This window comes from Sphaeramia orbicularis, chromosome 7 (genome assembly GCF_902148855.1).
Source record: "Sphaeramia orbicularis chromosome 7, fSphaOr1.1, whole genome shotgun sequence".
In the NCBI taxonomy this organism is placed as follows: domain Eukaryota; kingdom Metazoa; phylum Chordata; class Actinopteri; order Kurtiformes; family Apogonidae; genus Sphaeramia; species Sphaeramia orbicularis.
This window is the reverse complement of record NC_043963.1, coordinates 40,248,839-40,261,795: the sequence shown is the minus strand read 5'-3', so window position 1 is coordinate 40,261,795 and position 12,957 is coordinate 40,248,839. Positions and strand designations below refer to the sequence as shown.

General features: G+C 36.7%; 1 protein-coding gene across 2 annotated transcripts in view; it reads right to left on the bottom strand.

Annotated features, from left to right (window-relative positions):
• The window catches only part of lamb2l (laminin, beta 2-like), a 70,681-nt gene that overhangs the window by 48,767 nt on the left and 8,957 nt on the right, over nt 1–12,957 (bottom strand). For both annotated transcript variants that reach the window (XM_030139167.1, XM_030139168.1), the window contains exons 2-3: nt 10,923–10,990; nt 1,946–2,115 (exon numbers count right to left, since the gene is read on the bottom strand). In XM_030139167.1, coding sequence (XP_029995027.1) covers nt 1,946–2,115; nt 10,923–10,980 — 228 coding nt within the window. In that variant the 5' untranslated portion in view covers nt 10,981–10,990. The remainder of the gene's footprint in view (nt 1–1,945; nt 2,116–10,922; nt 10,991–12,957) is intronic.

The following is a 12,957-nucleotide window of genomic DNA, read 5'->3' as shown; positions in this document are numbered from 1 at the left end:
GCTGCAGTCAGCATCAGTAAGAGCTTTAATTTGGGTCAAGGATCGGTCTGTGTCTTCAACAGACAGCCCATCAGATCCTCCAGCTCAGAATAGGTGACATTTTTGGGAGGTTTACCAGTTGACTTTTTTGTCCCATTACCCTAAGGATCTTTTAAGAAATTTTAAATGACTGTCTTACTGGGTCTGAACTGGACAGTGATGGTGACTGAGAGGTTGTGAGAGGTTTTGCTTGTGCAGCTAAACAATTCTGCCACCTTCATATGCCTTATGAGGTCATGACAGTGTGAATGTCTGAAAGAAAATGACATAAAAGCCAGAATTTGCGCAGATTTTGTCTTTTTTAAGTCTGTGGTCTTTTTGATCAGCTGATGAACAGACTGTTAGTTACACTGCATTTTCAAAAAATTGCCAACTATGTTCTTTTTTTCTGTTAAAGCACTACTTTCAACCTGGTTATAATCCACCATTGCAAAATGAGAATTGTTCTAATTCTTTCCCCAGTCTTCAGATTTTGTTCCGGACTTTGCTTCAAATTCATTTCACATTTTATGGGATATTTATAATATAATCATGTGTAATAGCAACAATAATTCATAAGAAAACTTTAATCAATTTTTGCTTGGTGGGTGACTTGGTCCCCGTTTCTGTCTGTTTGTGTGCACTGTGTGTTGTTGCTTGTTTTTCTTTTTGTATGTCTTAATTTCAGTTATGGCATTATGTTATCTGTAAGCTGTTTTTTTTTTTTTTTTTTTTTTTCCTTTTACCTTTCAATGGGACTCGAGATGGAAATTAGCCATATGGCTATACTCTCTCGTATTTACATGTAAATGTTCATTAATACGAAATGTCCCATTTTAAAAATAAATAAATCATTCATTCATTCATTTTATGTGAATAAATTACAACACCAATAATTGAATTTTATATGGAATTATTAGTATTAACTCGATACTGTTCAATATGGTAACAGCATCAAAATGATACCAATTAATATGAGTAATATGTATAAGTTCACATGCAGAATTTGAAAGCATCATATGCGTATATAAAATTTTTTTCTCATTATGATTTCAGGAAATCTTTTGCTGTGTGATCATCTTAAGATGATAAAATGCTATTATTTGTCAGTAGTTAATGTAAAGAAACTGCTTCACCCCTTGTAGTTCGCACTAAGGTGCACAGTTCACAAAATCAGATGTCTTGATAACATGGCAGGTGCTAATAATGAAGAGTGAAAAAGGCACAGGAAAAGATTATGGAACAAAAGTCTGTGACATGACAGGGTCACCTAAAAAGTAGTATAGCACATCACCAACCTGAAAATGATGATGTGAAAAGAGGAAGGGCATAATTATAGTAATTAGAAGAATGGTAAAAGCAACAGAGGATGTTTGTTTCAAGGTGAAGAGTTGAATTAACCACATAAAAGCTGTAAAGTCACTAAAGTAGGACAGACAGAGGAAAAGGAGTGTGTCCGACAGAAACAAAGGTGTGTTTATCTTGTGTGTCTACACCTGGGGCCTGATATTGATAGGCCGGGCAACAGCAGAGGGTGGGGGGGTTTGTTCATGAAAACCAGACAAACACACAGACAGGCGACACAAATGCAGATAAAGAATGGAGATTGAAAGGCGAAGATGGATGAATGTATCAAAGAAGAAGTAAACAAACCATCCTATTTTTCTGTTCACTGTCCACATGATGCCATGCATTGTTAGTAGAAGGATAGAGTTTTCATAAATAGAACAGGGAGGTGGGAAACAAGCGAAGATTTGAAATGGCGAAAAAGAGACAAGCAAAGGGGTTATGCATTTTGTGACAGCAGTGACTAAAAATTCCACCTGAAAAGAAATATAATGTGACCGATATGAAGAAAAAACAATGCAGTCACAACAGTCAGCATCACAGTCAATTACACAAGTTGTGATATGCTGTATGACCTGACCTGAAGATGGCTGACGATGCAGTAGTGCTCTGGCCCGTCAAGGCCACAGGTGGAGGAAGCTGTTAAGTTAACAGCCCGTCCAATCAGAAGGTTTCCTGTTGCAGGGTAACAGCTCCCCTCTGTGCAGCCGTGTGGGCCTGACGGGACATCCTGTCCAAAGGCAACGAGGGCTGTAAGAAATACAGGGTAAAAAGAATTATGATTATCATATTTACTGTCCGACATTATATTTAATAAAGTTTATAAAATGTGAAAAGTACATGAAAATGAGTGAGCCTAATTTCACATTTGAAAAAGTCCTTCACTTCCTTCTCTAGCATCTATAATTGACAAACATAAATGAGAAGATTGTTAGTGAGAATATACCTCTGGAGCTATATTGCTGGAAAAGGAAACTATTTATGTGTTCGATCCAGACTGTGGTCAACATGACTTCCATGCTGACATAGTGATGACAGTTTCAGTAAATACATAGCATGTAACAAACCTGAATATTTGTAGTGTGACAAGGCTACATTGTTAACATAATACACTGGCCAAAATTTTAGAGTACATCACCTGAGCTATTTGTATGATGTACAATATCCTATAATGCAATACAATCATCTTCTTTAGTTTAATGGCAGTTGGCAACGACCATTTAAGTTGTACTGCTGCCACCTTTTTATATGGAACCATGAGCAAGACCACACATTAAATACGGATATACCGCTTAACGAACTTAGACAAAAGAGTTGTACGATGCAGGGAGAGTGAGGGAAAGGGAAGGTGCAAGTACAAAAATTTACCTTTGGACTTAATATATGCAAATATACATTTTCACATAAATGATGACTATAGGAAAAAAGAATTGTTGCATACTCTTGCAGTTTAAAATATTGAAATGACCAAAAAAGTTCGATAAAACACACACAACTATATTAACAATTTCATACCTGTGTACTTCTGTACCATGTGATTAGGTGAAAAAGTCATATTGCGATGATTGTGGACGATACTGTGATTTGAGGCTGCTTACATTCTTATCAGGAAGAATGTATCGAATACTCGTTTAAAAATCCACCGATTACACTTATGTATGTAGAGATGGAGGCATGTCTAGTGTCAAGGCTGCACTATGCTGCATCATGGGACATTAGCATTACTGTGGCTAGGCTAGCAGCTGTCTTTAAATCTGTTTATAGTGATTCTTTAGAGCCTGTTCACACTAAGAGTGTTTAGGGGTAAAAGATCCAAGGTTTTTTTCACTTTAACCTGCTCAGATTTGTATAAAGTGTTTTGATGTTATTGTAAAGTCATGAATTCAGACTTAAAAAGCTCAGATCATGTTCAGCTGCTGATTTTCTATGAGTGACCACCAGACCATGTAGTGAGTCTGGTCCCAGTGATTGTTGGATACATTCCAACTAATGAACAACAGTCCCTGCGTTTCACTTATTTTTACCACAATACATTGTTCTATAATCTGTTCTACAGTACTGTTCTCTATCTGTTCTGTGCACTAAATCCTAAATATCAGCATACAACAGAGGTTGTGCTTGTGTTTTTGCAGCCCAACAAGCACCAGATTTCATGTGGAAAATATGACTGCCTTCTTCTCTGTGGTCTGATGAATCGACAGTATAATGAGTGATAGGGGATGACAGATGTGCAGATATATCTACAGGTCTTTCATCCTGTCGAAAACAGAAAACAACTGAATAGCAGCGTGTTTAGGCATGATGGGAGAGATATGGGTGATGTGGGTTGGAATCATAAGAATCCCGTAGTCTGCATATAACAAACATCCTTCAATAATGGAAACCCACAAGGTATATGTTATGATGGGAGAGGGGAATATTTAGCATCTAACTGTCTAGCTGAAGGGCACATTGATGATTTCACTATCATTGTTACTAAGCTGTGTTGCTGACAAAACTCACACCCACCCACAGCGTTTGTATATGTATAAATATCTTGGCTGCTATTCAAGTAAAAAGGCTAATTTTCTAACTTCTTGTGATGCATTAACTGACAATGTTGGTTATTCCGCAAACATTACTGGTCACTTCATAATCAGATTGGAATTGTGTTCAGTGTGTGAATAAGAAAGCCAAACGTAAACACATCTACATATATTCAACAGGCAGGTGCACACAAGCAGCGCTGCTCATGGGGAAAAGCTATGGTCTGTAGATAAAGATCACACACACCCTGGCCAAACATAAAACTCAAGGAAGACTTGCAACACTACGAGCCAAGAAAGCAATGTACAGATGGACGGCTCCTTTTATCAAAGCAAACACAACAATTTATAAAACTTAAGGTTTATAGGAGAAACTACAGAAATTAAGAGAAAATAAGGCACAGTCCCACCTCCTGCTCAAACAGGCACAGATTACACACTGACAGAAACTGACTGAGAGTTGTGCCCAGGTTTCACCTGACCTCACATTACAGGTATGAGATTACGCAATGTGTTCACTCACTGGTCAAATAACCTGCCCAAGACAAGGCCCTGCAAAATACTGTATTTTAGATGTTTTACTACCATGATCAAAATAATAGCTTTGGATCATAGCAAATAGCACATAGACTCATCTAAAGTGAAAATTATCAGGGGTTACATTAAGCAAACAGATTATTGCACATCTTTATTACAGACTGAAACAGATGAAAAGCTGCCTTTTGACCGAAGTGCATTTTAAATGGTTGTCATTCATGTAACCCATTCACAGAATTACTGCTGTCCAATGGCTTTCTAATTTACGTCAAGCTGTGCTGGAATAGAATAGAAGCTTTTTTTTTTTAGAAAATTAGAAGGGAAAGACACCATGCACATACTTACTGACATGTGAAAAAACCTCATTTAAAAAAACACGCTTTTGACATCTGAGACGTGTTTCTCTCCCCCTCTGTGTGGGCTGCTGGAAACATATCCTTTACTTGGTTTCCACCTGCCCAGACTAGCACGGAGAACCTCAGAATATGTATGTGCACGTGTGCGATATATTAGTGTAGTGGTACATGAACAAACATACTGATGTCATTATTTACATATTGTTTCTGACTCAACTTGCTTTTGTTCCTACAGTCATTTGTAAGCTGCGTACACCTGAGTGTGGTGCAATTACGGTTTATTTGTAGGACTTTGTATTTTGTCATTCTGACTAAAATAACAATACACAGCACATGAAATAGACACAGGATGTTTACACATTTTCACACTAACTACAGAGGTGGGTGTGCTGACATAAAATTTTCAGATATTTGTACTTGACTTGAGTATTTATTATTCCTTTTATTCCTTGCATGTTAAAACACAAATCTGGACTCACATCATATCTAATATCATATCATATGTCATATACATTTTCAACATTTACATTTACGTTTGAGGGAAATTTACTGATAGTATTTATTTTACATCACTGTCCATATTCCCAGTATCAAATTCAACATAAATGGATCAGGCAAGAGCAGACTGAAAAGACTACTCATTAGTGCTATAACATGCGACAACTGTAACGAGACAAAAATACAAATCTAAAAGTCAAGTAATCTAAAAGACACAATTACAAGGTAAAAACAATGTAAAGATGCAACAAGTCAAAACTAGTTGAAATAAGACATAGCAAGCATGTTTTGGTTTTCACACTATTAAATCAAAATAAAGAAAATTAGTGTAATCAGAGCTCTTATTGAAGATGAAAACAACATAAAAAAAAAAAGCTAAACAGACAATAATTCAAGAGACACAGGACTGGACAGCAGAGGAAATGCATTATAATATTTAGAGTTCTATTGCTGATACTGAAAATGAATTATTGCACACTGGAGTGAAGTTAATGTTATTATTTTTGAGTGTAATGTATTTAATTTTATTTGCAGTCAAATAGATTAACAGTCTTCACTGCATGGAAGTGAAACTTGGGCGCCTGCAGCAGCTTCATCGAAATGACAGATCCATGATCCGCTGGATCTGTGGTGTTAAACCTCATGATGATGTCTTCTCCGCTACACTGCATGCAAAGCTGGGGATTCAGGAGCTGACGACGGTTCTACGCACCAGGCGCAGGTCAAATTCCTGCCATGCTGCCTATGACCTATGATAATTATCGCATTTAAGTACAATAATTTTACCCTCTGTACAATGTATGATCAATAATTTAAAAAATTACATATATTATGATAATCCTTCAAATATGATAATTTTCAGCTGCTGGTACGACACAGGACTCACTAAAAACGAGGCATTTCAATCAATGCATCTGCTTTCATACAGAAAACCTGGCACCTTTCTGCTCACTTTTCTTCTATTTTTAAAATAAATGTTCTAATGGGAAAGTTACATTGCAATATCTTGTGTTTGTGTTTGGAAAAAATGAGATGGGAATCAGCCAAAATTGGTATCAGCCATCCAAGCACACTGCAAATCGGAAATCAGGAGCGGCCCAAAAAATTGTAATCAGTGCAAGTCTACTAAAAATTGCATACTTCAGATTAGCACTTTCATTTGGAAACACATAAAACAAAAAGTGCCTTTGCTGGTGTAGAAAACCGACAGAAACTTATTAAAAATTGTAAATGTGAAATTTGTCAAGTGTATGACCATTTTAGTATGTAGCATTTTAGAGATTTAACATTTTATTTTCTTGTCTTGTACATGAAATGTGCTATATAAATAAATCTGCCTTGCCTTATCTTTAAAATAAAATAATAATAATAATAATGATACAGATGCTAAGTGGTAGATCTGTTGAGGTCTTTATTTGTTTATAAGTGTTTGGCCACAGGGCAGAGCGATAAAATAATGATTACTGTTATTGTGATATACATTTTATATAGTGATAGCTATGTTTAGTGTTTATCATAATATACACACATATATACAGCCTGGCCAAAAAAAAATTTCCAGACACAATGTCCAGACCCCATTTAGTTCCAATAACGTGACACCTGCTGTGGCAACATTTATGTCACAATAAAAGTAACAGTTAATTCAGTCCAGACTTAAGTTTAGGCCAAGATCTCATACTGACAATGGTAGAGTTGGACCAGTGTGTAAAATCTTCTCCATCAAATCCCTCTGATTCTCCATGGGGTTCAGGTCTGGACTCTGTGATGGCCAGTGCATGTGTGAAAATGATGTCTCACACTTCTTGATCCACTCTTTCACAATTTGAGCCCGATGTCATCGGCCAATTCTCTCTATCAAACTGGTGGTTGTTTAAGAAATGAGAAGCCACTCACAGCATCAGTTATGGTTAAAGCATGTGTTGGAGCTAAAACATGTTGCTTATATAGGCCCCTCCGTCAAGCTAGTAGAGGTGGAGCAGCTGGAACCCAACAGGAAGCTCTCCAAAATAAATCAGGATGTGACATTTAACTGTAATAATTATCCAATGGAAGAATAGGAACCATGTACTAAGTTACATCTACGTGGAGCCTTTTTTTTTTAGATAAGCAGTGTATTATATTATTAGAACAAAATAAGACCTGAATCATATGAATTTCTTACCTTTGTACTGTTCAGGTCTTACTTGATAAGTCATTTTTGTTTGGTTACATCACTTAGGTCTTGTCACATCGATTTTGTCTGTTCCAACTTTTTCATTTTGTTCATTTGCCATTTAAAATCAAAATAACTTTCAGGTTTCTTTACATTCACTCAGGACAAAAAAAAAACAGCATTTGGAAAAAAAAATTATAATTTGCCATTCATCATGAAAATGACCAATATTTACAGTTTCTCATGAAAGCATTTTTGAAGATACTGCCCAGCTCTAGATGGGTGTGGAAACCATGAGCTATAGCATCATCTACCCTGTCCCGTTTCCTGTCTCCTCTCTAATGTCTGGGCGCAAACACAAACAAGTCTACTGCAAGTCCAAAAGAAAACAAGACAGGTTTTACAGTTATTTTTGAGTTGTTGAAGTTGCTTGATACCATCTGGTTTGCCTGTGTGTTACATGTACCAAAGACTAAGAGTACTGTACATTCATAAGGCAAAAAGACAAATGGGAAGAATTATAGGTGAACACGCCTTGAGGCGTCCTATTCCGCTCCTGCGTGTCACTATGGCAGGAATGTTGGACAGACAGGAAAATGTTATTCATTAGGAAAAGCATTCCAGGTGTCAATGTGGTGGACATGGGGTGTAAACATACACCTCATTCATACCTCTACTTTGACATGTATAAACTAGGAAAAAAAAAATGTTATGTTTTCATTTACTACTTAAACATATGTTTGAAGTTGTTGACATTACTTCATCATCCTTAATCCGGGCTGAATTAATGATAGAAATGCTTCCCAAATCCTGTTGAACAGCTGTGCTGAAAATGACAGGTAGGAATGAAACCAGTTCAAGCTGAGATCTATCACATGCAGTTATCAGTCTTAATAACACGTAGTAGAAAGGATCAAGCTAATATGTGAAAACAGTTCATTGGTGATGAATCTTATATGCACAATACATAATTCCTGCCAGTAGAGGTCTCTCAATCAGAACAAAAAAATTTCGTTTTGCTTGTTACAATGACAATAAAGACATTCTATTCTATTCTATTCTATTCTATTCTATTCTATTCTATCATGAAGTAGCGTGTTATCATGGGAAGGGTTGATTTCATCACTAATTCCGATATGAGGTAATCTATTAAAGATGTATTCATATGCCCAGTGACATGTTATATCATTTCATTCTGATTAAAAACCTGCAAATAATGTTTACTTACATAATGCTAAATGCTAACTACCATTGCATTACTGTATATATTAGCTTGATGGTTTTAAATTACATTGAAAAAAAGATATATTTCGCTGAATATCATTAAATATTGAACATCAGTGGAAACATCTGATGCAATGCAGGTACACAAGTCGACAAAAAACAAAATAACATAAGCCTAGTTTTTCAGATAAACAGTACAACTGTGGAAATGTTACATACTGGGCTTTCACAATATGAGAAAATGAGCATCAAACAATCTGAGATTGCAGTCACCACCACAGAATCATCAATTACTCCGAGGGGACAGAGGGGATGACCAACTGAAGTTACACCTGATAAATGAAATGTTCATGTGCTGAATTTGAATTCCTATAAAATTAAAAGACATTTCTTATTCATCAAGGTGAAGACAGTTTCAATGTGTTTATCAGGCATGTACATGTCACAGTGATAATGAAAATGCAAATTAGGCTGGGCACAGACCAGTTACCAGTAGGTTATATTGTCAAGGAGAAAGTAATTTATTGTTCTGTCACTTTAGATGTTCATTCATCCATCTATTCATTCATATCTAGTGGAGGATTAGTTGAACTCAAGCAAACCTTTACTGAAGTTGGCAGCTTCCACACCAACACACAGATCAAGTTTAATAAAGAATCTCCCAGATAATAATTAACCCACAACTGACCTACATACTGTGTATAGACGAAGCTGTAAAGGCTGAGGTATAATACACTTAAGTTTCTATTGTAGCTTTTGTTTGATAAGAGACTCCTGAGGATAAACAGTAAACACAGGGACAGGTGATACATCCTACAAATTACGCGAGACACTTTCAAAGTAGCTGCACACTCTATATGTGTGTGGCCCCTTTCAAAAAAAAACACCCCTCAGTCACCAATTATCCCTGCAAGAGCCAATTTTGCCTCAGATCCAGCTCTGCTGTCAGGAGCCCATCATTTACTATGCATTCCATGAATACCCTAGATTCTGGCGGAGTTTTTCAGCCGAACCTTCACAAGTTTTCAGATCCCGCCTGACTGACCTACTAAACCTGAGTTTGCACGACCACAGAGGCTTTAAAATCATGAGTTCAACTGAGCTATTCGGGGCATGGGTGCTGAAGTTTGTTTCTCAGTTGATTCTTTGTGCTGCTTGAAACTAATTTTCACTGTATCTACAGAAGCACCACAGCAGTCCTATACATACAAAAAGACTTACTGAAGGGTCTGACAGTGTCCAGCCATATGCTTTTTCATGTGATCGAACTGATTATGTCTTATCATTACATCACACTACAAATGCATTCTGATATTACATTACATTTAATATAATTGTTAGAAAAGTAATGATGTGTAAGACTCTATTGCTGCTGTGGTTCATAGCTGGTAAACACCATTAATACTACTTTAGCAAGCTGTCAGAAAGTGAAATAGGAGTAAAGCACCATACAAATTAAATATGTTGCAGTTTATGTGTACGTAAAAATAGGTGTCTTATTCTTAGTAGAGTATATTCACTTCATTTGTAAACAAATAGGGCATGAAGAGAGGATGAAGAACACTTACACTTACAAGTCTGTCTCAGAGGGGATTCTATTGACTGATACAAACTGCAAGGTCACAGCAGAAAACCATAAAGTCAAATAAAATATAAATTAACTTTTCCACAATAGAGAAAGGATAATTTTCTAAATGGGAAAAAGCTGTTGATCTTTGTAAAATAACAATGCAAGAATTCTGCATGTATAATTTTTCAGCCTTGTGGGTTTGATTAATATTTCTATATAATAGTAGCAGTTGTTTTACTTTTTTTTTTTATAAATGTAATTTTTATAAAACCTACTATGGTCTTAAAGGGGGACTCAGTTGTTAAAAAGGAGATAAAACAAGTATCTTCACTAAAACCCTTTGCTTCCTGATGAATACTGTTCCCTAAACTAAACACAATCCTGTACAAACATTTGTGGTTTTGGTGCAGTCCTGTGTTTAACATGCCTGAAACAATAATGGATTACACCTAATGACAATGTACAGTGAGACTCCATCTTATTGGAGTGGTGGGAGTATGTGTCTGTGAAGTTTTTCTGTCAGTTGTGTATTTCGTAAATCAGAGACAACAAAAACATTCATTCACTATGATCAGAGTGCCTTAGTACTGGAATAATCTACCACATTATATTCCAGTATATTCAGTGCAGCTTTCCTACTTGTCTTGATTTAGTTTTGTATTAAAATAGAAATACAGAAAAAAAGCACTTACCCAGCACAAGAAGTCTTAGGCACACAGTCATGGTCGGCGTCAATAAGCCTAGATGCATAGGCAGCGGGCTGTGAAGGACATAAAACATTTTAGTTTAGTTTTATTTGCAAAACATTTACATCTGAAGTCACAATAAAAGTAGATGTCACGGTCATTCATATTGATTGTGCGAGTGATTTTTGTACAATACCATTTATGCAACATGTTTTTGTTTGCATCTGACGTTGTGCTTTTACTTGTTTTTATTTTTTGCCATTACTTTATAGTCAAAGCAGACAGTAAAAGCCCCCAAGGTATTTTGAAATGTACAACAAATATTAATCCAGAAAATTTTCATTGAAAAAATGCATAACGCAGAGGATAATACTATAATAAATCACTTAAGAAAGGTAAAATGGAGAGAAAATATATTCAAAGTGACATCAAAGTAGCACTGGGTCTTTATGGGTTAATTGTATTATGGCTAAAAATGCAACTAAAAGTGTTAAAATGCAACAGAAAGCAGGTATTATTAGACACAGTTACTACTACTCTACACTTTCTGGTGTTGGGTCATAGTTCAAGGGCTTCTTTTGAGGGAGGAGGGTCTTGATTGTGCTGGGACACAGAAGAGAAAAGGTCCCTTGTGTATTCAGGCTCCTCAAACATGGGATTGTGTATTGATTAGGACAGCTCTCTGGAAGTGAGTCTGAGCACATACATTAAGAAACAATACTGCACATCATTCAGCTCCTGCACTAAATCAGCCTGACTTCTGAGACAAACAGATGTGGTTAAAAGAAGGCAGAGTAATGGAAACGAAAAGGATGAATCAGATACGAAGTCCTTTGTCTGACAAAATCAGAACTCGAAAGCTTTCAATATTTAAAGAATTACTCAAAAAGCTTAACCCCATTCTGTAATCCAGGTTTGTACTGGAGTGGGTTCAGGCGGTTCTCTGCTGGAAAGCATTTTTCACACTCAGCTTGGCAATAAGGGGTCCACGTGGCACCGTGCTCACACTGTCAAAGGCCGACACACTGTGGAGAGACCCCACAGTAGCTCAACAGGCATTTTAATGAGGCTTACAAATACATCATTTAATAATCACAACCATAATTACCCATAACAATCTTTCTGTAGACTTCAATACCATATAAAACTGCTTGTAGTCTTCATCCACTTGTAGTACTTCTAGCTGTGGCATGAGCTAGCAAACAACAACACTGCTGCTCAACACAACATAATACTTTTTAAACGACAAAATAAACAAATGCTTTAATTATTCCTGCATTATGTCATTCTATTTGTTGTAACACAATGAGGCAAACTGGCCTATTAGAGTTACAAAGGAGGCCACTGATTGTACACTCTGCATGACGCTGTCTGAAAACTCCTCAGGTGACGCAAATGGCTAAAACAACAGTACCTAAGTCTAAGCACCCTGTCACATTCTGACATCTAAAAGCTAAGTAAAGAAGCACAAATGAGATCATGATTATTCTTTTTGATAGTAGAATGCTGATCTGTGAGTCATTCTCTAAATAACTGAAATGCTTCCTGCTGCACCGTTAAACCGCTACACTATTGTCACAGTTTAACAGCTACATGGTTCAGAGAGTTCACAGTTTAGACACAGCAAACCTACAGTGTTGGTGACAGTACAAGGTGATGTTTTAATCTTAAATCCTGACCCCAGCACTAATCAGACGACTTAGAAATACAGGAAAATCTCCAGCTGGAAAAAAGAGGGACATTTTGCACAAAACATGAATTCCCTAATGAAGAATGAACAAGAACAAGTGCATCAGAAAGTAGTTAAAATGCAAAACCAGTGCAAAATCAGCAGTAATCCATCTTGATACTCACACAGCTACAGGTCAGCTCACTCTCCTCTGCCCTGCGTGCTCACTCTGAGTCTCTGAAGGCCAATTTGGTTTGACAATGTGCATGTGTGTGTCGAATCCCGTATTCCAGCGTGCACGTGTGCAGGCCTGGACCCCAATGTGTACCTTTACGCGTGCATGCACATGTGTGGTGTATATGTGTGCCAGAA